At 45.0% G+C, this 26,780-nt stretch overlaps 1 protein-coding gene across 1 annotated transcript in view; it reads left to right on the forward strand.

Moving 5' to 3' along the window:
• Positions 1 to 23,931, forward strand: part of BIRC5 (baculoviral IAP repeat containing 5) — a 122,817-nt gene extending 98,886 nt beyond the window's left edge. Inside the window, exon 4 of the mRNA XM_078653876.1 lies at positions 23,666 to 23,931. Coding sequence (XP_078510002.1) covers positions 23,666 to 23,767 — 102 coding nt within the window. The 3' untranslated portion in view covers positions 23,768 to 23,931. The remainder of the gene's footprint in view (positions 1 to 23,665) is intronic.
• Positions 23,932 to 26,780: the final 2,849 nt, after the last annotated feature.

Genomic DNA, 26,780 nt, shown 5'->3' on the forward strand with positions numbered 1-26,780 from the left:
GATCACAACAAAACAGAGCGAACAGGGAAAAAGAAGATGAAATAAGGAGGTAGTAAACCTGTGGATTGTAGGAAGAATGACGAAAGAGGCGAACAAAGAGAGAAGGAGTGAGAAAGAGGGGGAAGGGTGGGAGTGGAGACAGCAAGAAAGAAATGGAACAAGGAAGGGGTGAAGAGGAACAATGTAGGGAAATATGGCATAAAAGAGAGAAAGGTAACAACAAAGAAAGATAAATACATAAAGAATATTTGAAAGAAAGAACCACAGAAATATATAAAGATAAAGTACATGTAAAAGAAATGACGAGACATAAAGATTGAAAAGCAAACTAAGGAAAAGGAAAGATAGAAGAAAGAAAGGGACGGCGACAGACGGGAAGAAAGAGACGCAGGAAGAGCTGCCTTTTAGCATTTTATGGCTGGCGCTTTGCCTCGGCCCCCCGTCAGTTCCTGTTTTTGCCCGGACAATGCCCCAGACTGACGTGTGAAGTCCCTGGCAGGATGAAAGGAAAGGCCGGTGTGCCAATCAGGAGGAAATTGTCCCCGGAGCCCAACTCGGATACCGGGCAGCCTCCCCGTCTCTGGAAGTGGAGGGGGCAGTGCATCGAAACACAAAATGAGGGCACTGAGCGCTACACCAAACCCCCCTCTTGGGTCCAAAAAGCCCTGTCCTGAAGTACGCAGATGATTGATTGCAACAACTTACGCCCACCTTAGAGGGCAGGGAATTCTGCCGTGCTATAGACGGGGAGGCAATTATTATTATAATTAGCTGAGTTTTATATAGCACGAACTAGACCCGAACCGAATCAGGTATCGGAGCGCTTTACATATTACCAGTTACGTTACATGAGGACACACATCAAATGCATCAAATGTTATTCCACAAACAGAAAAATCCTGAAACTTCTTGGAGAGACATCTCGGAGTAAGTTACAAGTTATGCTTCATTGTGCCTTGCGACGCAACCCACAGTCCAGGAACCTGCAAAAGAGTGATCATCTCACAAAACCAGTCACAAGTCTAACTGTATGCTAACAACATTCAAATTCATATCTGACCAAAAGAACCCTTATATCACAAATCAGATATAACTTGCACGGTTCGCGTCCACCTCTGGATAAGGATAACTTATCTTCAATTGATTGTAACAAAAGACAGAAACCCGGATAATCAGCAGCACTCCTAATAAGTAGTCAGTCTCGTTTGAATGGTTGCCTTAAGATAAGCTAGAGCAGCTCTAGCACAGTCACTAAAAAATCCAAGGGTTTAGTATGTCAGATCTCATATTTTCGTGTTAAAACAAAGAACACTAAAATACTCCACCCCTTCCAGAAACACCATCGTTACCAAACTTGTCAAAGAGCTAGCATAACTTAAAGCACAATTTTCTACACTCCTTATGAACCAGTCATTTGCCAAGCATGCATCATAACAAGCCATCTTCAAAGTCCTTTGTGAAAAGGCCAACTGTTACCTCCAAGAACACCAGCATTTAGAGACCTGGTGTTAACCCTCAAAAGCAAAAACATACAATTCTGTTGCTACCCAACTTAAAATGCATAACGCCCACAATCTCCTCAAACGACTTCAATTCAGCTTCCACGGACAGCCTGAAACGAAAACCAGCATCAAAAACTAACACAAAGCCCAAAAGGAGTCCATGAAAGTGATGCATGCTTACTGGTACTAAAGCAGAGCAAAGCTCAATGTCACAAGCCAGAATATACTGTTCAGCTACCTCCGAAGTAAGACCAAGCCAGAGGCTCTCCATATTCAGCACAGCTTAACAACTGAAAATGTATTCCCCTTAAATTGTCCCCAGGCCTTGTAAATAGATCTACAACACTCACTAAGGGCACCTACATCCTTCAAAATCTCAAGACCAACGGCAAGGACATAATTGCCCACTTTTATAGCAACATGCTACACATCACTAAAAAACTCAAATACACAACCAAAGCAAACAGCCAAAATAGAAATAATGTATATGGATAACTACATACGTCCTAAAACTCAAACTTTGATAAATAACTCCTGTCTCTTTTACTTCGAATCTAAGGCCAAAGTTCATCCAAGAACATGCCCAAACACTGAGTAGTCATTCTACATTCGGCTATAACCAGTCATGTATTTTCAGGTCATACATATCAAACAAACTACATAATCAATGCACAGATATACAAATTTTAACTCCAACAATACATCGGTCACTTGTTTCATCCTAATCATTTTCAGAGACAAACTATTGAACGGACATGAACATTTTCATGATGTCAAAATGCTAATATTTCCATCTCCAAGTAGCCCGGACTACCAGAACCCGGCTCTTAACCAGAAGAAATCCTGGTTGCCTGAGGCAGCAGACATGGCATTAGCTGTGAGTGCATGTCCTAGTCAACTTCAAGACCTTTTGACTTACCTCCAAATGTGGGGTCTGTGGACAGAGTATTAACCGTTTCTGAACACCACCTACAAGTTTGCTGCTACAACTTTATTGCATCCGTTTATGAAACTATTAAAGCCGCAGACAGCGGTGGGAGAGTCAAGTGTCAGATGCTGGGCAGTGAAATATAGGTCTGATTTCTTATAAAGACGAAACCGAATAACAAAGCACCCTTCTTTATTTAAACTGACAAGTTTGCCCCCAGTGAATTAGTGCTACACTTGGAGCATTTGTTTTTAATTTTCATTGATCCATAAAGGTTCCCAGCAATACTCCACGAATCTACGAGATCTGATGAATGGGGCCAATCTGCCAGTGTGTGAGAATAACTGCATGCCTAAGTATAATGTTTTAGCTCCCAATTATTCTGCTACTGCAAAGTACTCGTTTTGCGCACCTTAGTTCCACATAAATGGAGAAAATGTTATGTTTATCTGCCATAATCTATCCGCACCATGACTACACAAGGTCATTAGCAGCTTACTGTAACCAAAAGGTCATTTGACAATCATTTTTTACTTTATTTTTATCTTTTTGGATTTAATGTATCTGCTGTGCAAATATGCTAGAACTTATAGGTTAGTTTCCATTCCAGATGATACAAACATTCAGAATCCTTGGCTATAAATAACCACACATTTAGGTATATTGCACAAATGTCATCATGTAAATAACGTACCGAAATGTATTTGTATAGCGTGTACTACTCTTTTGGGGGCGCTGAAGCGCTTACCCATACGGATTGCAACCTACACTATGCGTGACTGTAAGGGTGTTTCTGTTTTGAGCATATGTGGAAAGTGCTTTCATGTAGTGCGTGATGACCACGGAGGTGCGGTTATCTTTCTTTAACACTGCATAAAGTGCTGCCATGTGTCAATCTCAGAAGTTACTCTAAACCTCCTGGAACACACCTGAAAGAAAGACTGTCGTTTACGATATTGGTGCTGCTGACCTAAAGATCTTCGAATGATTCCGGTGGCACAGGGCGTCCCTGTGGGTAACGGGAAACGCCCAGGAATAGGGTCAATAAAAAATTAATAAATTCCCCCGCATAACAGTACAACATATCAACTTATTTTTGAGGGCAAGGACATATTGAAATACAATGGAAATGAAAGAATAATACGAATGGTAGAAATAACCCGCAGCAGACCCCGGCAGGGTGCTCACTGCTGGCAGCGTGAGTGCCGGCATATAGCTCAAGCACTCTGTACGCAGAGTATAATGTATTCTATCAGCTCAGATCTAAGCAAAAAAATATATATAGTACACATGACTAGCTGCTTTGTCTCTTGGCGCTTAAACAGTCAGAAAGTGTTCTTATTATGCAAATGTATTCTTCAGCTTTGGGAAGCTGGCCCAAGTCGGGCATACCCCGTTATGACCCAGAGGCTAGCTATTGACCACTGCAACAAGCATGAACATGAAGGTGCATGAACCCGCTCGGCTATCTCAGAGTTGTGAAGCGCATCAACACAGAGGTTCACTCATGGCCTGGAATCGTTGCGCAATCGCCGACATAAAGCATTGATCCACCTTACCTGTGTTCGCAGAGGTCAGGAGCAGCAGCACGGCCGTCGGACACACCAGCCTTGCCGATGAGTGAGCGTGGAGGGGCCGCAGCGCCTGTGCCAGGGAGCAGCCCCCTGAAGGTGTGCTGTGTCCGGTCCACGTGAGGTTGGTCTTCACCCCAATTGAGTTTCCGTTGTTCGACTGAAACATATAGGAAGACGGTGGCGGCCTAGAACCGAGGAGAGCATGGCTCATCTGCGTGGGTGTCTGCAGTGAGGTGTCTCTATGGCAGAGTCTGACGAGGCCACCGGGCTCAGAGAGCGCATTGAGGGCAGCAGAGGGGTGCGCATGGCACGATAGAGTACATATCAGCCTGTGCCGGCCACGGAAGCATAGCGCTGGAAGTAGGGGTGAAGTAGCAGTGGCGCTGGAACTAGGGGCGTGCATGTGATTCAGCAGGACTCAGATAACCCGAGAGGTATTCATCGGGCGATGAATGGGCAAGATGCAACCTTTTTTCCTTTTTGCAAACTACGGGTTTCTTGTTTTTTCAAGCATGTGAATATTTATTTCATGTATGTGCCTGCAAAACGAAAGATAACCGCTGGGGGTGTGCTCACGGAGCACGGCATCAGAGAAGCGGGTACCGTGCTAATAACCAAGCATGTGGGAGAAGTCAGAACGGGTGACTGGAGAGGGGGCATATATGAAGTGAGGGGAAATAGGGAGGGGAAGCAAAACAAGTCGGCCTGGAGCGCGCCTTAGAAGAGACGCGGGTTGGCAGGAGCGTGACGCCGTGAGCGTGCACGTTGGCCTTCCCTGCGGCTCGCACGTTCACAGACCGGTGTACGCTCGTGCACCAGTCTGTACCACTTGGGAAGGCAAGACGACGACAATAAGGCTCGGCTGCGCGCTTCGCGCTGCAACGCAGGCGAGCCCTAAAAACAGCTTATTATTCATCACATAAGCGAAACAGATACATTACCAATGCGTGTTCCCCACTAGTTTATTTTCAGATGTTCACCTCGCTCTAAGACATTTTTGTACAGATAATGAAAACAGTTAATCTGAAATTTGTCTGTGCTGAAGGCTTTTAAACAGACGTCATTTGCAAAAGCAATAGCAGAGACTTTCTTGTTAAAAGTGTAGAAATCAATACAAACAATATTTTGTATATTTGCAAGAGTACAGACACTCTGTACCTTCACTGCACAGTGACGTGATGAAGCAAAGCACATGCCGTCGTACAACTCGATGACCCTCTTGAAATAATAGAATGCCCTCTTTTAATTTCTTTCCCGATTTTTTTTTTTACATGGCTGGTCAGGCATTAGCAAAGCAAATTGTCTCTCTCGCGTAGCATTGTAGAAGCAAGACCAATTGGGTTTGCCGGTGCTTGCTAGGTTCGGGCTAGAGTCTCGCCAGACTTGTGTAATATAAATTTAATGAAGAATTAAAAATAAAAATACAGGAGTACTTTGGTTAACCCACTTCAGCTATTGCTTGGAATATTCTTAACATTGTAGACCAGGCAGCAGATATACAGCATCTGGCCTTAATTGCATAGCTTCTGACCTCCGGTCCCAAGCACCAGGAGCATGGCAATTTTTAACTCTGGGTCGAATATTGCCTTTAACCAACTGTGGTGCTAGTTTTATGCAGGCCTGGCAGTTGTAGAATGAGCGATACTTTAAGAAATCTCTAGTCACGCCTTTGTACCATAGGCAGTAACAGCTTAAGAAAATGTTTCACTTGAAGCGGTGGTCGAGACTAGAGTAAGATGTATTGGGAAGACATATTTGTGTGCTCAGGTAGATTGTCTGTTAGTTTATTTTGAAAGCAGGAAGTAACATATCTGACTGAACAAGGGTGAGATTGGAAATAGGAAAGATCAGAGCCTCGGGAAGGTGAGTGTTGTGTCTGGCTTTGCTTCCACCAGAAAGAGGATTTATTTTTTTATGTGTAATTGCTAGATGAATTTGCTGGCGGTGGAACATATAATTTTATATAGCTTGATTTTAATGCACTATGACCGATAGATGGGATGATCTGCATGGCATGGAGCTACTTAAATAGGGTACTTTTTCTAGAATGGAGTCCTCGAATATTGGGTGGGTGTTGGAAACAATGGTCCTTAATCTAGTAACGTGGCACTTGTTGGCACACTGCGCTTTGCAATTGTCTTAATATTGGAAGGTACACGCTTGTTTCAATGGAAAATCCATAATCTTGAATTGAGGCCTCTGCTTGGGTAGATCTGTTCGTGGGGGGGTGGGGGGGGGGGGCTTGGCAAGTAGGAACTAGTATGCTCTAGAACATACAAAATCATCCTGATGCTCAGCTCAACATGTGGACGGTTTTGCAGTTGCGCACTTTAATATTAAATGGGAACTGGTCCGGGAAGCAGGAACCTGTGATATTTTGTGGAGTACCTTGTCTATCTTCTCTTATGCGCATGACACCCAGCTTCTCTTCTTTATCCGCTAATAAACTCTAGAGTTTCCTCTTTAGAGGTAGGGCTGTATAAAATCGCCAGCTGGATGCACACTAACTTGCTAAAGCTAAATGGGGGGGGGGGATACGGAGGTCTTGATCATGGGGAAAAGATAAAGATCTCTGGGGCCCTGATCACTGGCCGCCAGAAATGGGTGAACTTCCCAAACAGGTGCAAACTTTACGTAACTTGGGCATAGTGATTGATGATCAGCTGTCAATGAAACAGCAAGTAGCTAAGACCACATCCATTTGCTTTACTATTCTTAAATGGCTGCGTAAGATACTTTGGATGCTGCCAGAATCCACTCAAAGAACTGTCGTTCAAGCCTTAATTATGTTGAGGCTGGACTATGGCAACATCCTATATTTAGAAGCGGGAGTTAGTATGTAAATTGCAAACTGTCTAGAATTCTGCAGCCTGGTTACTTTGTCTTGTACCCCAAAACATCCTCCATCACAGGCACTCTCCGTGACCTCCACTGGCTCAGGATCGAGAACCGGACTACATTTAAGGGCTTATGCTACATGCATAAGATTAAACTAGGCACAGCACCTTATTATCTTTGCTTCCTAGCCCAGACCTATCTCCCGACACGTCTACTCTGATCCTCATCCCAAGCCAAGTTCTTAGTCTCCAGATTTAAACTATCACGTATGGGCTGACGTTCCTTCTCCTATTTGGCCTCCGTGTTGTAGAATTCACTACCTTTATCACTTCGTCATGAAGTCAGCCACAAGATTTTCCGCAAAGGCCTTAAGTCCTGACTATTTAACCAGTAAATGCTGTCCTTTCTGTTGTGATCTGTCCTTGGCGCCGGGAAACCTCCGGGTAGCTGTCCGCCTTATAAATTTAATAATAATAATTTAATAATACCTTGCTTCGGCCCGGACATCCTGTCCTAGCATGGAGGGAGTTGTGCTGTGGATGGTGTCTCTAAACTGGATGACGCTGAGAGCGATGGAGAGGAGAGCATCAGATTGCGAAATGTGCTGAAGGCAGGGCTGCATAGTGAGTGGCGATGCTCTGCTTGTTGTGGTGGAGGACAGTGTTTCCTAATATTGCGTGGAGAGCCCTTGTTGGGTACTCTCTGGTCGGTGTACATGGGGTCTCTGCTGGGGTCGGGGCTCCTTACTGAGCGGTGCTCTGCAATGTCTCGCTAATACTAGTTGGGGTGCTCTGGGAGGGATATTTATTTTATTTTTGAGCATTTTTTAGTGCAACATACGACGTTACTATTTTGCAAAGGTGATTTAACGCTAGGTAGTGCACCGTTGGCCAAGCCTGGGACCATGAATGCTTTCAGAGCACCTCCACTAAGTTCTGTCGGGCAGTATATTTTGGGGCTCTATCGTGTACTGTTCTGTGCCCCTTGGTGTTCTGAAGTAGAAGAACCAGTGAACTAGTAGGTGTGGGCACAGAGCCGAAGATGTTGGGAAACATGAATAGATCGCTACATTTAAGACATTGGGTACAAGTTTAACAAATGTTGGTCTCCCCTTGGAAAACTTTGCTCTGGTAATCTCCCTTCTTGAGGGCAGTCTGCTTTTTTCGCTACTTTCTCTCTACTCTTTACTTGTACAAACTAAATATTATTCATTTCAGTGCTGATAAATCACACTTTCCACTGCCCCCACATACACCCTCCCAACAATGGCATTTATAGCTGTGTGTCTCTCACACACACCATTGCGATCTCATACACACACATACAACACCCGTTCTTCATTACACAACATGCTCCACATACAGGCAACCATTGCTATAGAGAACACATTCGTGTAAAATGGACCAGATGGTAGTGGCTTTGCCATGCTTGTTCCAGGTTGAGTTTGTGACCAGAACTCCGAACTAGACCAGGTGAAACAGCACTTCCTACATGTATGACCAGGTTTTATAGAGTAGAGTTACACAGCGTAATCAAAATCATAAATTCCCAGCCAGTGGTTGTTTTTTAGCTTTGACATTTTCTCCTGCAATTTTGCTCTTAATGTTTGCTCTTGGGTGAACTTTTGTGTGTCGAGGTTTCATGGCAATAACGAACTGCCGGTAAATATTCTACTGGAAGGGCATGTTCAGTGAGTTTCTACTTGAAGACTGTGTGCTTTTACATATTCACAGCAGGAGGTGCCCTTGTAGCGCTTGTCATGTAAACATATGTTATGGTATAGATATTTGTAAAGCAAGCAAATCACCCCCTCTCCCATGGGTCTCTCGGTGCTCTGGCAGACCACAGTCTATTTGGTAAAAATCTACAGATTAAAAGGCTGTGTTTTAAGGAGTTTTTTTAAGATGTGCTAGATTGACGCAGGAGCGAAGATGTAGCAGCAGCTGATTCCAGTGGTGGGGGCCAAATAAAGAGGCTGGCCCCCGTACCTGACAGTAAGGTTGCGCCAGGGGCGTAATAGCAGTTGCTCATTGGATCTAAGGTTGTGAATAGGAATGTATGGTTGCAACCTATTGTGTAGGTAACGAGGCCCACTTCCATGAAGAGACCTATGGATTAAACATAAAAGCTTAAAAGGGGGGTGCTTTCTTATATGCATCCAGTGCAGAGGTCTCAATGTGGCATCAGAAGGAGAGCGAAAGGGTAGGTTTCAAACCATCGTGCTGCTGTGTCCTGGATCAACTGGGGCTTGGGGAAAAAACCTCATTCATTGCAACCATTAGCAAATTTCCATAGTCCAGGCGATTCACAATAAGTGCCTGGGTGAGTGATTTCTTGGTCTGCAAAGGTAGCCACTGAAAAGCTTTTCTGAGCATGCGCATCAGGCCGAAGCATGTTCCAGAGTTTGAATCCACATGTTATGTTATTAAATCTTTTGTATCGCGCTCTGTTACTACAGAGTATCCTGGCGCGGTGAGTTTTAGACAAGGAGAGTGTCAGAACATAGCATAACCAACCCAACTAGAGAGGGGCATTGAACAGATGGGTTTTTAACCCCTTCTTAAAAACAGAGATGGTCGGAGAGGCTCTAAGGTACAGAGGAAGTGCCTTTCAGGCTCTGGCGGCTTTAACCGCAGTGGACTGGCCTCCCAGTCTGGCATATTTGTATCTAGGCAGGGCCATTTGACATTGGTTGGCAGAGCGCAGTGCACGGTTTGGGGTGTAGAATGAGAACCGTTTTTGCAGATAAACCGGTCCAAGACGATGGACAGCTCGAAATGCCAGAACCAGAACCTTAAAAAGAATTCGATGCGGCACTGGGAGCCAGTAAAGGCTTCGTATATGGCTCCGCACACTGGATCTCCTAGGTATCGAGAATAACAGACGAACCGCCGCATTTCGGATCACCTGCAAGCGGTGTACCATGTAGTCGGGCAAGCCACTAAATAGTGCGTTTGCATAGTCGAGCCGAGACAGAATCAGGCAGAACATGTTCTTTCAAAGACCGGTTTTCGTCCATTAGAACGCCTAGGTTTTTATTACTTTTTTGTAATGAGAATAGTCCCCAGTTCCCTAGGCTACCAATCACTGGCCCAAAAGGAATGAGCTTTCCGAAAAGCAGTATCTCCGCCTTGCGGATGTTCATTTGAAGATCATTGGTGGGCATCCATGCGGCAATCTTATTCGCGTATTCCGTGAACTTTAGTTTTGTAGATTCAGGGTTGGGCCCCATGGTAATGACTGTCATCTGCATATGAGATGACCCCCAAAGCCTCACGATCTTAACACTGTGCCTGGGGGTGAGGGGGCACATAAATATTGAAGACGGTGGGGCTCAAACGTGATCCCTGTGGCACCCCCTTGTCTAATGTTCTAGAATTTAACTAGTCCGAGCTAGTGGCTAGCGAGGTGGGTGGTTTTGCCCTCAGTACAGCTGAAGTCCCACATGGCACACACTGCTTGAAATTTGCTTTTTTAATTCTGTAGTAGCTGCAACAGTTTCTTTGATAAGTTTATCTGGACTGTTCCAAGAGAGCTAGGTAAGTCGGTCATCCTAGATTTCTTGTGCAAATAAGATTCTCTCCAAACATATGGTTAAGTGCTACTGTAGGTTTAAAGACAACATTTGATCGTCTGGGCATTTAAGTGCTTTTCTGAAACTGGAATTTTATCTAGTCAAGCAGTAGCAAGAAATTCAAATGCATTGATTGAATTCTTCTAAATGGCAAGTGAACCATGATACTCTTTTTACTACTGTGGTTGTCTTATTTTTTTTGTTTTAACCTGATCTTATACCAATACAATTTATGATAGAACCAGTGTGGCCAAATAAGATGCATCATTTTTTTAAAATTGTTTTCTTTAAGAAGCTACATTTTTCCGTCTGTGACAAACCTAGCCCAGATCAGATCATAAACGTGATGGAGTATGTGATTCTGTTTTCAGCCTTAACTAGCTGCAGGCTTTTTTTCCATCTTTTGTGGGGCACCTGCAGTTCAGTCATCAATATACAATAGGATTAGTTTATTTCCTCCTTCAATTCTTGGTACATCCTCTCCGACTTCTTGCAGTTCCCATGGAAGGTCCTTGAGGAAATAATGAGAAAAGCAATTAGTAGGCATCCCTGCTATCGGTAATATTTATTTTGCAACGGTCCTGTGCTGTGGTATTAACACATCTGTTGATTTCAGTCTGCAAGTTGAGAATTGATTGTGCTGTGTAAACATAGACCTTCTCTATGAAGTCATACGCCTATGTCATCTAAGAATGTGGCTAAGATCTTTTCTTGCAGCAGATACACGACTAGCATTTGATTTAAGACATGAGTTTTAATGGATGCCCCCTTGAAGATGACTCGAGTTAAATTTGTGCGTATAGGATATTTGCTCCATAAGACAGTAGATCACTAATAGCTCTTTGCTGCATAGTTGGGTTCCTTAATTTCCTCTCCAGTGCTGTCATTTGCATGGAGTTCCCTGTTTCGGCCTGGAGACGATTGGTGGGTGGAACCAAGATTGGGAATAATGAAATAACCTCGGGTGAAGGGAATAATACCCAGCAAGAGCCTTTGTGCCAGGAGACACAGCATTGATCCCTGGTGCGCCGTTTGGTGGCGGTCACACTGATCTTGCAGCGTGGAACAAGCTCCCTGTGCCAAGTCAGCACTAGCAGTGCCACGTACCAATTTCTACCCATTCGCCGAATTATCAGGAGTGAAACTCCTAGAGTTCCGCCCACCTCTAATAATTGACTGGGCGGGTGCCCCCAACAGATTTTACCACATGGGGTTAGCATAGCGGGGGAACAGTGTGCCAACAAGTATTTCTGACTTTGAGGGGTTTGATGTCTGCGCAGCACTGTAACATGTCAATGTTATTACTTTCTGATGTGTATAAAAACAGAGGTATTAAAAAAATCTAATAATAATTAAATACATCTGTGTTGGGCCCATCAGTAGTTTAAGTATAAAATTAATTTTTATTTGTTGCTTAGGGATGCACCAGCTTCAAGGAACAGATTCCTAGCACCATCCTCCCCTGGTTAATACTGAATTCCATGTTTATTTCCATAAAATATTTGCAAATCTGTCTTCCTTAAATATCATTCTTGGCTCTCAAATCAGTTTTGCTCTTTGGGAACAACACCTTGCAACGTCTGATATGTTGACAAAATGGTGCATGATTTTTGTCTGGGCTGGAGTAATGGGTGGAACATTTCCCACCTTGAAAACCACAATTTCGCCTTTGCTGGGGACTGTGGGCATTCTTCTTGAAACTGCAGTTTCGAATCCTGCTTTGCATCCAATTCTCTACCTTTCAAATGTGCCCCACGTGTTGCATGTGGCTCAAAAGACCTGAGAAGAAGATTCTTATGTGTCCACTGTCTGGTCGCTGAAGGACCCTGCTTTTGTCCTACCAGACTTTTGACTGTTTCTTGTGGGTACAGTACCTGCTCCAAGCTGAATTTTAGTGTTAGACACAAGATTACTAATGTATAACACTTCTCACACACACATTCCGCCTTCCGAGCTCGGGTTTAATAAGGCTGAAGACTTTCGCAATCTTGAAAATGCCTTGGCACATGCGTTTTAGACCTGTTTTGCAGTACGGAAAACATGAACTACTGAAAAGTGGTTTGGATTGGCCCAGGCAACGTTTACCCCATTGGATACAGAGAGGCCAGGAGCCCCTTGCCCATTAGCTCGCACCAGGCATAAAGGTGGCATCTCCAGGCACCCACTTTAAAACACTTTCCTGACCTGTTCCCTCTTGCACCAAGGACAGAGAGAGAGAGAGAGGACTCAAAGGGTCAGTTGGTTGATCTTCTGTGTATAGAGGGTAGATAACAAGTTTCAAGAGGCTACTTCATGCAAGTACCCAGCTGCCCAGTGGCACCAGGACTGGATCCTGCTGTTAGTCTCTGCCTGACACCCTGCGAGTCTCATGGTGCCTCCCTTGAGGTCCTGTGGGGTTTTAGAAGTGTACGTTTTTTGTGGATTAGGGCTTAAAATGCTAGGTCAGAAAGAACCTGCTAGGTGTATTTTACTCCCTGCTTTTTGGAACATGGCCAGCGAGACCTTCCTGGCTGTCCTGAAGACCTTGGGACCTTGTTGGCTGCAACAATGCAAGAGGTTAAGATGTGGCCATGTATGTACTGCATACTGGTTTGGATTCTATGGACTACATGGGTAGCGCTATTTGCACCAGTGTTGTGCTTAGGCTTGCCTAGATGATTTCAACCAGGTTTTCAGGAGATGAGCAAGCTGCTCTAATTGAGGTTTCCTTTGAGGTGTCCAGGTTATTTGGAGAAATAGCTGATTGGGCGCTAGAACTGTTTAAGGAAAGTCAACTACTCAATCTTTGAAGCTTCTATCTCCAGCCAACCAATTGCTGATGGATACTTCTACCCGCAGGTTCCTATCCTTTGTAATATCCCCAGGTACTACACTCGATCCAGAAGAGGTTTTAGCATAACCACTCCACAACAGAGAATGGGGTTGTGTGGCTCTGTGCCTACTCCATTCTGCTCTGCACTGGAAACTATGGCTGGAGGTGCATATAGGCGCCACCTAAGCACACTGATGTCCTTTCTTTTCCCTCATTTGTAAGTGGAGCTGGTGCTAGCTTTTATTTTTCTGGCCAGTTGGCTCCTTTCTTCTGATTTTCTATCTAATGTGCAAACTAACATGGCCCCTCCTAAAATTAAATGGTTTAAGCCTTCTAGGTACTGTTGCAAACAGATGTCTGGAACAGAACTTCACAAGGTGTTTCTCGTGTTTGGGGTCAAGCCATGACTCCAAGTCTTGAGCGGATTGTCCCTTGATGCACATGAAGGTGATCCTTCACAGTGAAGACAAGCTGCCGCAGGAGGTCGCGTATGGTCAGCTCCTGCTTGAAGTTAAGGGCACAGACCCATTCCTACTCTCTGGACCAGTCACGCAACACGTTGTCATTGCGGTCCAAGTCTTCAGTTAAGTGAAAATCCAAAAAGCACAGGATGTTCAAGGGGCCTCGTACCAGCCTCTCTATTCTCTAGGAAGTTGGAACGATATCAAGGTACCCTGCAGTCTCGGTCCCCTACCAAGAAGCAGATTCCTATGCACCCGGAATTCTCTGTCTGGCGACTCCACAACAGATTGAGACGTTTAATGAGGCAATGTTCTGCATCTCCAACACTGTTCTGGCACCTCTGGCTGTAGTCCCTAAGGTTCTCAGAGGCCTCCAATCGGGATACCACCAGCGGGTCCGTCCTTCGCACCAGCTGGGCCTCCAGAGCCCACATTGGGTTCACCCCCCCGCTCCAGAGCCGACTTCACACCCAGCACCAAGATCCATGCCTATTTCTGCTGTGTCTATCCCATTATTCTGTCCGACTACAAACGCAATCGGTCTCAACCTGGGCCGAAGCCATATTCTGGCTCTATTCCTACAAGTCAGGCACACATACTCTGACAAGATGATGCCTTTGCATAGGAGCCTGCCCCCCACAGTGCTCAAACTAATGTTTGGATCTGACTGTGATCGGAGCCAACCAACTTCGTTGAATCTAGAGGAAGTTAGTGAGCTGGATACCTCACCTGAGACGGGGCTGATTTCTCCCCGTGGTTCTTACACAGAAGAGTCTGCTTCATTCGCCATGGTCATTACACAGGAGGCTGACGTCTTCTATCTGCAGCTGCCTTCTGTTGAGATAAAAACTAAAGTCATCATGGAAGAGTTACTACCCGGACAATCTGCATCCGAACCGCTATTGCAGCTCAACAAAGACCCGACTGACACCCTAATGGGCACTTGGACTAACTCTTCTCGTGCCCACCTGTAAGCAGACAGAATTTGCATGTTGTCAGACCTGATCCGAGTAATCCTGACTTCTTAACACAGTACCCTACTCCACCAGAGAGCCTGGTAGGGCAAGCCTCCACTAGAAGGTGTGACAACCATTCTTTTCTTGCTACTTCCTGTGCACCATGGCCAGAGATATGAAAAAAATTGAGGCATTTTGACAGTATTTTTTCATCCACAAACCTCCCTTTCAGATCAGTCAACACCAGCTGTTTGCCATGATTTATGGGACTTGGTTGTGGAGATTTTACCACTAGCCCCTTAATTGTGTGCCAATTTGGCACACACCATCCAGGATGGGCAGTATGCGGTCCAGAATGTCATGCTGTAAGGTCTGGACACGACCGACTTAATAGGCAGCACGGTCTGCACTACCATGGTGCTCCGGTTTCACACCGAGAAGAGCCATGGACTTTTCAGTTGACGTTCAGGTATCATTCAAGGATGTGCATTTAATGACTGGTCTTGCTTCTTTCGTGAAAAGGCAAACTATGCCGTGGAGCCCTGTAAAGAGTGGAGCAACTAGGTAATCCTATTTCAAAAGATCTACAGTAGTAACTGCTCAACCACAATTGGACCAGTGGCAGACATCTCTCCCTACCCCACCCAAGAGCTGATACTGGTGACAGACCAGTCCCTTGCTGGGTTGCGGAAGTCATTAGTGAGAGGTAGAGATCAGAGGACTCTGATCTCTGGCGGAGACCTGCCCCAAATCAACGTTCTGGAGTTGGGGGGCCATTTGATTGTCGATGAAAGCCTTCCTGCTGTTTGTCAAGGGGAAGCGGTTTCAGATCCTTAAAACATCACCACTGTCTGTGGTTTTGCAAAGGCATGGTGGTGCTGTGGTCCTGGGCTCTGTGCCAGGAGGCCCTGCACATCTAGACCTGGCTAAATCATCAAGGCATCTTCCAGATTGTACACCACCTGGTGGGATCTTTAAATACCAGTGTAGATGAAGTTAGCCAGCAATACCTAGAAGATACCGGCCCAGTCTTCCTTTAGATAGCAGGGCAGGCCTACGGCAACCAGGCAGGCCTCAAGCAGCAGGACAGTCCTCTGGGGGTGAAAAGGCAGGCTTCAAGCAGCAGGGCAGTGCTCTGGAGCAGTGATTCTTAACCTGTGGTCTGAGGACTGACAACTGCTTTACACAATTAAATATTAAAACTAATCTATGAAAAGTGCATAAAAATAAAGAAGCAAAATAGAAAATGAGCAAACATTTTCTCTGATTGTGAGTCACACAACATATTTTAATATTTGAGCATTTGTTTAGTGTACAATTATTATTGTATACAGTTTTGACCTTCAAATCATATAATTTGCTTAGACTCTGTGTCCCCGCCTTCCAGTAATGACTCGGTTAGGGGTCCCAGATTCCAGTAATTCATTGGGGGTCCACAGAAGTCAAAAGGTTAATAACCACTTCTCTGGGGATCAAGGCAGTCCTTCCTCTGTCTGCAGGCCCAGTAGTGTACTGAAGAGTGGCTCAGGAGGTTCAATATTTATATCTAGTGCTATCCTTTGAAGTGAGTGAATTTTCTAGGCTACCACCACATCTGGTTGTGGAAAGTTATTCCCTACTCCTGTCAAAGTTTGAAGAAGTCTAATGTCACAAAAGATTAGTGTTAGGTTAATTTGTGTGTGCTGTAGATTAGCCCTGTGAAATTGAAGTGTGGCGGGGAATAGTTCCACCCCCAACAATTATGGCTAAATGACCCATCCTGCCCACATCTAGTCCCCTAATGTTTTCTGTCTGCGCCCAAAACGCAATCTTTACGGGGATCCCAAATCTGTTCCAGGCAGCAGGAAACTCCAGAAAGCTTTCGAATCTTTAAGGCAGAAAAGTGCCAACTTAGTAAACGTAAACACAAGGAGATAATGGACGGAGCGCTGAAACTTTTCAAACTATCACCCCCAGTCACAGATTGGGTTGAATCCATTATCATTCTTTAGCTCACTTCGCCACCCCAGTTCAGAACTAGCCATATGCAAATCAGTCTTGACCCTGTTCCTTATGGGAACGGTCCAGCCTGAACTGCCAAGCCAGGTCTTTCTAGGACCGTTTTCGGGGTAACACCCCTAATCAGCCAAGCTAACTTGAATCCAGTGACAAAGTGAGCAAGGGACCCATGTCCGGGCATACCCTGACAACTTAGGGCGACAAAAGCAAACGCAAGGAGATGATTGGCGGAGCGCTGGAACTTTTTTTGCCCAGACGTTGGTCCCTTGCTCACTTTGCCACTGGATTCAAGCTAGCCTGGCTGATGAGGGGTGTGACCCAGAAACCGTTCCCAGGATGCTACGCCGGCATCTCCACCCAGCTGCTCAGAAGACCAGAATGCTGCAGGCAGACTCATCCTGGACCCCCCCAAATGAACGCACAACCCCCCCCCCCCCCCCCCCCCCCCCCCCCCCCAAAAAAACCTGAGACCGACACTGGCTCCCCATCCAGAAAAGATGCCAAATCCAAGATCCTCATGCACGCTAAAAAAAGACCTCCAAAACCTAGTACCTGCCTACCTCAACCAACAATAGAACTTCCAACCCACTAGACACCTGCGGTCCTCTTTGCTCACCCTCACGCACACACAATCACTCCCTGCATCCATCGCAGCGGTGGCTGCTCCATCTACATTGCTGCCAAGACCTGGAACGACCTTCCCCCTCCAGCTCCGTACAGCGCCCTAGCTGGCAGACTTCAGAAAGACTTGAGACCTGGTTCTTCGGAGAGTCCGCACCTCAATCCCCCTAGGGGTGACAGTTGTGTCTTACAAATGCTGTTTGTTTCATTCAGAATCCAATCACCTTGTAACTTAAACCCGTCCTAAACCGGCCATACCAATGAGCAAAAAAACTAAAATGGGGCTTTGTGGTCTAAATCATCTTACGTTGAAACACCATCAATCCTGTTAATTGGATGGCTGAATGAGACACTTATTCTACTTTGAACTTTTTGCCTATATTTGTACCAACATTGGCAATTAAATGTATGTTACATTGCCATTTTACATCATACACTCTTCCGGTGAATGTTTTTATTCACTGTGTGATCACCTACTCACTGAGCACTGATTCTGATAAACTTTTTTTTTTTTTTGTTGGCAACAGATTGTAATTGTCTTTTCTATTGATCAGATGCTTTCTGTGAAATGGTATTCATGAAATTGTTATTGTGATTTATATATTGGAAGAATATTACCACAAGAGACCTTGGGTCTAAGTGGTCAAATGACCGCTACTGCTGCATAAGCGTTCTGTTCAAAGCACCAGCCTGCAGAGGTGTAGGTGGGGCTAGCGAGGGGAGGGGTCTTTTCACTACCCGCCGGCACCAACATAAAGACCTCCCTTAAAGGGCCATCGGCTGTTTAGTAGGAGTCTCGCCTACTAAAAGGAAACAGCACTCTGCTTGTTAATCCCTTCAAGTGCTGAAGAGAAATTATTATTTGGAGGCAGGTCTTCCACTCTCTGTATTAGAGATGCATGCACTGTAGTAATATTGGATGTGTCTGCTTTTGAGTAATTCCACACAATTTAAATTCCACTTAGTATGTTTAATTCCTTTTATGGTGCTACTCATCCCAGAGTATGGTGTCTAAACTGAGATGTAAACACTCAAACAAGTATCCCACCAAGGATCATAGGTGTGGTACTTTCCAATACAGAGGGACAAGGAATAGAGGGGGGGGTCACCCCAAGTGAGTAAGTTAGCTCAGCTTGACTAGTGCGGGAAGGAAACCCTTCCTTTTTATATATAACTCTCATACACTAATAGGGTCATGCTTCATCATCTGGGTCACCCTGACTCCTAAAGGTCAGGGTGAGCTCAAACATATTTCAGGGAGCACTTATTAGAAGGGTGAACGGGGGGGGCTTAACTAGAGATGAATAATCCCTCACCTTCTCCTCCCTTTATTAGTGGAGACGGTGGGGAAAAGTAAAAACAATATCTTAATAATAATAATGAGATTTATTAAGCGCGACAGCTACCCCCAGACACAGGGGTGTCCCGGCGCTAAAACAAACTGGGGGGGAAAAAAACAGGCATCAAGTGCAAGAATGCAACTATTAGTTCTATACCACTGCTGTCTTGAAGAGCCATGTCTTTAAGGCCTTTTTAAAACAGAGTTCTGACTCGGCGCTACGAAGTGAAGCAGGGAGGTTGTTCCACAGTACAGCTGTTGTCACTGTGAAAGCTCTTCTCTTCCCCCCCCCCCCCCCCCACTCCCCCAGTGGTGCTTTCTTAAAGCGTGGGGTATGCAGCCAGTTAAGAGTTTGAGCGCAACGCCCCGTTTTGTTGGTAAGGACAGAGTCTTTCCTTCAGATACTGCGGGAAGTTTCCATTTAAGGCCCGATAGGCCATTGTCATAGCCTTAAATATGATTCTTTTTTTTACTGGTAACCAGTGGAGTTTGTATAAATGCGGAGAGACATGTTGTCTGAAAGGAATTCGGCAAACCAGTCTCGCAGCCGCATTTTGAATCATTTGAAGGCGGTGGATAGCATATTTTGGGAGGCCAAGATACAGTGCATTGGCATAATCAAGCCTAGATGTAACTGTGGCATGTACAACTGTTTTTCGGCAATCTTCTGGAAGCAGGTGGAGCATTTTACGCAGATTTTTTTAGCTTACTTAAACAGCAGAGACTTGTTGTATTTGGGCTAAAAAGGTCAGATTTGCTTCCCATTTCACGCCCAAGTTTCGAATAAAGGCAGCTGGGGATGGAGGAGTGCCCATTTCCGCTGGCCACCAGAATTCTGACTGGCATCCTACCTTGCCCCAAAAACATAACCTCTGTTTTTTCCGCGTTAAGCTTTAATTTATTAGAATTCATCCACGTAGCTATATCGCGTAAGCACCCCTTGAAATTTTTAAAACCCTCCACTGTCTGCTCTCTACAGGAAAAAACCAACTGGGTGTCGTCGGCTTAGGAAATAGCCTTCACCCCCCAGTTGGCGATCAGAGAACAGAGGGGCTAGGTAAATGTTAAAAAGCAGCGGGCTCAGTGCTGAGCCCTGAGGTACCCTGCACCAGAGTTGCTTCGGTTGGGATGCACATGGCGTGAGGGCAACTTTCTGAGAGCGTCCACTCAGATCGGTCAGCACTCAATGTCCAACCTACCATCGTGGACTCGGCGAAATCCCTAGGCATCACACTCGACGCCAAGCTCAACATGCAGCAGCACGTTAGCAAAGCCACAAAAGCAGCTAATTTCCAAATCAACACATTGAGGAAAATTAAACCTTTCCTCCCTGCCGAAGACTTCCAAACTGCTGTACAAGCTCTAGTCATCCCTCGAATAGACTACGGAATTGTGGCCCTCAGAGGACTCTCGCTATCCACAACTGCACCCTTAAGAGCCTCCCTGAACGCTGCAGCAAGACTCATTACTGGCTCAAGAAAACATTCGCATATATCCCCAGACTTAAAGTCTCTAAAATGGCTGCCTTTTGAAGCCAGAATACAGCTAAAAATTGCAGTTATGACGCACGCGGCCGTGCACCACAATGCACCCAACTACCTCGCTCAAAAGTTGTCTATCTCAGGAGGTTCGAGGTCCAATAGAAGTACAAAAAACCTACTCCTGAAACCTCGTAGATTCCGGAAAGAGAAAACATACAAGCGCTCCTTCTCTGGAATGGCACCCAGAATTTGGAACGCGCTCCCGCCTGAAACTAGGCTGATCTCCTCCACTGCACTCTTCAAGAAAGAGGTGAAAACCATCCTTCTGGCCAAGATCTCCTGAACATGATTGGTGCTGGATCAGAGACTCTGCATTGCTTTGTATCACTGTTTCACCTGTCCTCTGGCACTATACTTCTAACTTGATGTTGTCACTACCAATATATGATCCACGTTGATTCACTCTCCAGATGCCCCCACTCAGTGTTCTCGCTACACTAAGACTTGGGTATAAGCCATCCACACACCCAATGTGCACCTGAACACCCCTGTAGTGGGATCAATGACTTGTATCGTCTTATATTACTTGTTTACCTGATTGTATATTGATTTGTTTTATGTATGTTACTATTATCCCACCATGTTAGTGACTACTATATTGCTCCCATTATCTCTGTTCACTCCTACTGCCCCTACCCTGTCTTTGTGAAGCGCTCTGATATATGTAAGGATCTTGTTCGCGCTATATAAAACTTTGAATATATAAATAAATGTGAGAACATTTCCCTCCAATCCCGCTTCTTGTAGGCGCTCACCCAGGATCAAGTGGTCATCGGTATCAAAAGCTGCTGACAGATCCTGGAGCACCAGTAATACTGGTGCTCCTGAATCCAGTGACCACCTAATCGACTCTGCCACCTCCAGTAGAGCAGACCCTGTGCTAAACCCTGCTCGGAAGCCTGATTGAGTGTCGTGCAGAGACCTGCTCAATAAAGTGCGTCAATTGCCGTTGAACCAGCTTTTCCAACATTTTTCCTGGGGCGGGGAGGAGAGAAATAGGGCGCAGGTTTTAAGTCACCTGGGTCTCCATTTTGTTTTTTGTTCAGTGGGAGCAGCGTCACACGTTTCCATTTATCTGGAAAGATGCCTGTTTTCAGGGTAGTGTGGACTATTATGGTCCTATGACCCTGTTTCTAGCCCATCTGTTTTACATCTCACCCACTGTACAGAGATGTGTCCTGCAAGTGTGTAAATCATTGTCTTGGAAGTTTCGCATAAGACAGTGAGGGTCACAAGGTGTAATAATCATCACCCATACTGGTAGAGATTGTGTTTTAGGGTTAACTTTGTTTTTATTGTCATTCTGCATCAAATAAACATTGTACATGTCTGATAGCCTCTCCCCATGACATACTTCTGCCCACCACCCAATAACACATTTTTTCAACTAATGTCCGTGTGGGTGCCGTCCATCATGGCCCCTCCGAACCTTGTGAGGCACTTCTATGGGTAATTATATGCTATAGTGGAACAAGAACTCTAAAATAAGCAACAATGTCAAAAGGATATTCAAGCCCTCTCCGTACTGGTGTGCTTAGGTCCCATCTCAGCTTTGAAACAGTGTGCAGATGGCGAAGTCTAAAGTTCAAATCCGTGTTCTGTGTTTGATGCATCTGGAGCTGTGAATCGAAGGAGGCGAAGGTACTTTGGGCATGTGATTTCATGCAATTCAGTGGCCAATAGAGACCCTATCGGCTGCCAAACTTCTCTGAAACTCTCTGCGGAATTAGTGAGGGAGTCCTGTATCCACTCCATCCCCAAGGAGATTGTTTTAGGACCGCTTGTGCTGGGAAGAAACCAAGTCGGGATCTAAAACATGTCACAGTGGTTGGGGTTGTCTATTTTAAATTAACCCCTTTCAGCCACCTTAGAATAATGAGTTTGTGTGGTTGGGGCGGGAAGGGGGGCGGGGGGGGAATACGGTTCTGAACCTAGGTCTTGCTAGTTGCTGGCACCTCCTTGATGCTGGTTCATAATTCACTGTGCTAGTACTAGCATTGCAGTTTATGGACTGCAATTAAAAGGATCTTTGTGACAAAAGCAGTAACCCACAGAACGATTTTAAAAAATACTAATCTCTGATGTGCATGTTAAACGGTCTTTGCACCTGACACATTAACACTGTTACTTTGAGTCAAAACTGTGTGTAGACTAGAAATCTACCTCTCCAGCAACTGCATTAACGGAAAGTTATCTTACCCTTACAATCACTTAAACTCCTCGGCGCCCAAAGCTAGGTGCCTTAACCCCGCCAGATATTTTAAAATACAGCTTGTTTGTGACTTAAGTCACAATTAAGCCAGAAAATATTTGCTATCACGTTTGTCCTAGTTAAACTTCTTACTTACTGGACTTTGGACGTTGCCTTGACTCGTCTACCGGTTTGTGTCCCCGTCACCCTTTCCCTCTTCTCCCCATGCTGTGACTCTCATCCTCCCCTCCTTCATTATCTGTCTACTTCCCCTACTCCACCCCCCCCTGAATCTCTCCCCTTGCATGCTTTTCCCCTTACGTATTTGTGCTTATTGTTTATCTCGACCTTACAAGTAACTATGTTGCCATGCTCTAAGAACTGTGAAACCTTTGTAACGATGTAACCTGTAACTATGATCTGATGCTCATGTAAAGCGCTCTGATACCTCCGGGTCTAGCCAGCGCTATATAAAACTTTTAAAATAAAATAAATAAAGGTTGACAGTCCGACTCTGCTTTTCATGGCTCTGCCTGCCCCATGTGGCGCCACTTCTTTCTGCTGCAACACCTTAAAGTAAAGTCCACATTTGTAAAGCGCACAATCACCCATAAGGGTCTCTAGGCGCTGGGGGCCGTCGGGAAGATTAAGCGAGCTATTGCCCAGAGTCACATGGTGCTGGGCTAACCTGCCGCCGGAGCCGGGGATCGAACCGTGGTCCCCAGATTCCAGCGTCAGTCGCCCTGGCCGCGGCGCCACACCTCTCCCACCTTGGGGTCTCCACACCCCTGTTTATGGTATCCCGGTGTAATTGGTCTTGCTTCGTTTACTGCCTGGTTTGGAAAGCTACGTGCCTTGTTGTTGGCGCATTTCGGTAGCGTGTGCTTTGGTGCATGTTATTGCGCCTTTATAACTGAATCGTTGCCTTCGTTGTGACACGTATTTTATGACTTATCTCCCTTTAACCAGGAGAGGGCGCTACGTGCTCGCTCAAACACTTTAATGGATCGCCTTCGTCAGGACTTAGCGCATGTGTTCGATGTTAGAGCAGAAACGATTCCTGTCTCCTACATAGAACTTGAGTTGTATATTAGTAGTGGCACTAGACATTGGGCCAGTACCCTAGGACACTACGAAATATTGGCTACATGCATTTTCTTTTCGCCTGAATTCGCTTTTGGCCCACGAGGCGCATTCTCATGATTGCATTAGTAATGTTTGTTCATTTTCTTGGCAGCAGAACCAGCATTTTAATATCTAAACAAAAGGGGTTTTGTATTTGGTGAAACGGAAATCCTAGAAAACTGAAACTGTTAATTTTTTTTTTCAGCAAAAGAAGTACACTCAAAAAATTGAACAATTTCAAGAAGTTGCAAAACAGGTGCGGTCCTCGATTGAGAAACTGGGAATGGACATCTCTGTAACAGATTGATTTTTATTTTTTTTCTCTTTCCGGGAAAAGGACTGTTTGTATTTTTTATGCTTGTAAATTTCACCTGTGTCCTGTTTTTTTTGTTTGTACTCGTTTTATCTTTGTACTAACCCTTTCCATGGATTACTATATAAAAATAAACCTGGGATTGGTGGTAAAACCTAGTGTGTTTGAAGTATTTATTGGTATGCCTTTTTCACTGCTAAGATTAAGTACATGGACATGGCAAGTTTGAAAACAGGCGACCTCACCCACTGCCGCTCACGGCTGCCTGGGTCCCCGCTTGCATGATGGCCAGAAGCTGGGACCCTCATTGAGATGTGTGCGCCAGGACCAGCCCGCGGCGTTCGCGCATCACTTCATATCCCCTATTCATATGTGTTCATTGTTATTGCTTTGTTAATCTGATGTGCTTTTTGATGGGCTACAGGTTTAAAATGGTATATGCATTTTTACTACATTCAAAGAGCAGGAGTCTTCTCTCCCACCCCCGAAAAGGTGGTTGTTCTTGTTCCCCTATTTAGATGCGTCTCATGATTGTTTAGCTTGTTAAACAGGGCCCTATATACGTGAATTTGTGCCTACCGGATTGTAATTGTAGGCTCTTGTTTTAAAGTTCTCCTGGGGCTTTAACGTCACTAAGGTAAAAAAAAATAAAAAATCCTGCCGGAGCGCAGGCTCGTGTTTCGATCCCCTGCGGCAGCTTCGCATCATGTGGCTCTGGGCAATAGGTCACTTAATCTCCCCGGCAGCCCCCAGCGCCTGGATAACTTTGCGTTGATAAGTAGCGCTTTACAAATCTGGAATTTTTTTTTTTTATAAAGCTGGCATCAGGCAATATTGTTCCCTGGTGCAAATATTGCCCTTGTTACTTAGCAGTAATCTTTATTATTGCAAGTCCAGGTCTTCCTTTCCACAGTCATTAAGAGTGAGCTTGGCTCCTGTGAGTAGAATACTCCATAGTGAAAAATGAACCTATAAACTAGTTTTCCATCCCACCAAGATGGTCCACTTTCTCTACACAAAGGAGGAGGCCCCCTTCACTTCTTTTAACACCAAGCACTGATCTAAAACCAAAGCTACAACGTTCCTTGGCTAGGAGGGAGGGGAAACCTGGACTGTGGCGAGGAAGACCAGGCTGTAGATGTATCAAGATTCCATTTTGCGATTTCTAAATAGCGATTTTTAAGGAATCTCTATTTAGAAATTGCAAAATGGAATGTATGTAAAAAATCGCTCGTTTTTTAGCGATTTCTTAGTCTTCCTTATTTGCGAATTCGCAATTAAGGAATCCTTTCCCATGCATTCCTATGGGCCAGAAGGCCCATAGGAATGATTGTGCAATATTTCTTAATTTGCGAATCGCAATTTGCGAATTCGCAAATTGAGAATAATTTCAAGGGTGCAGGGGTCTCAAAGACACCCTGCTGCACCCCTGAAATTTACATGTGTGTGCATATGGTGCATATACATGCCATATGGGCATGTATGTGCGTCACATGCCACCTTCACAAATGCAAAATAGGGCATTTTTAAACGAAATCGCACATTACCACCAACTACAAGTTGGTGGTAATTTGCGATTTCTTGAAACAAATTTGCAATTTCTAAAACACACACATCGCATTTAAGGAATCGCAAAATTTCCGATTCCTTAAATGCTTAAGCAAACTAAGGAATCGTACATTTTTGTGATTCCTTATTTTGTGATACATTTCAATAAATGCAAAAAAGCCTTCTGCGATTCGCAAAAGGCTTGATACATCTACCCCCAGGACTGAGTAACGAAGAATACCCGTAAGTACCAGGGCATCACCTCCTGTCTTCCTTGCTCTCTTGACATCTAAAAGACGAAACACAGATTCCTCTTCCAATGTCGCATCTGCTGACATTACCGGAAGTACCACCTCTCAGGAGGTATGAAATTGAGAAGGAATCATGTGGGATCGACCTTAACACCACTGTATCTGGAAACGTCTTGAGGAAAGGTTTGGATTTCAAAAATAGCCTATTCTCTCTCTCCTGGCGGAAGAAACAGACACCAAAAAAACACAACTTTAAGGGTGAAAAACTTTAAGGAGACCCCCTCTAATGGCTCAAAGGGAGCCTTCTAAACTAAACGTGGATCCCTTGAGGGATATTGACCATGTACCGTAACTCGTTCCAGAGATAAGATTTTGAACAATCTTGCGACCAAGGCTCTACTTCCTCCAACTAGAAGATTCTGAATGCTCACCCTGCTGCACATTGAGTTGAGGTTGCCAGATCCAAAAGGAATGATCCCTAAGGAAATTCAAAACTTTGGATCAACTAAACTACAGATGCTCTCTCTCTCTCTCCATATTCCACTGGTCAAACGTCTTCCCTTAGGGTACAAGGGCACCTCAAATGCTGGGCCTTATCCTCTATTCCCGACTAACGCTCATTTAGATAGCAAATGTACCCTCTTGAGCCATGCCTGAAGACCTAGACTCATCAGCATACCCCAGAAGTAGGTGGTGCAACCAGAGGATATGGCTCCCTTGGAATGACCAAATGTGGCTGAACCACGCGCTGTAGCAAGAGTGGAATGACAGGACGCTTCTTCCAACCTGGAACCACCGGAAGGACTAGGGCATTGTTATCCTTGATCTTTGAAGTACATTGGATATCATTGCAATCTGTGTGAATGCGTAACATAGTCCTGCCGGCCACCTGCATGATATGGCGTATATCTTCCATCCTTCTGACCAGGAATAATCCTGCAGAAGAACGGTATAAGGCTTTCTCTTTCAAGGCAAACGGGTATATTATTGGACACCCAAACCTCATTTGCATCTGGAAGAGCACTTTCACCATAAAAAAACTCTTTGGAGGAAATGCCCTGCTCAGTTTGTCTTCTGCCCATTTCTCTTTCCCCTGGAGGTTGACTCCTGTAATAGATTTCAGAATGGCCTCGGCCCAGGTGCTGATCTGTTGAACTAATAGGATGAGGTTCTGAACCCTGCCTCATCCCTGATTGTTTATGTAGCAC

Source organism: Lissotriton helveticus, chromosome 7, assembly GCF_964261635.1.
Source record: "Lissotriton helveticus chromosome 7, aLisHel1.1, whole genome shotgun sequence".
Classification (NCBI taxonomy): Eukaryota; Metazoa; Chordata; class Amphibia; order Caudata; family Salamandridae; genus Lissotriton; species Lissotriton helveticus.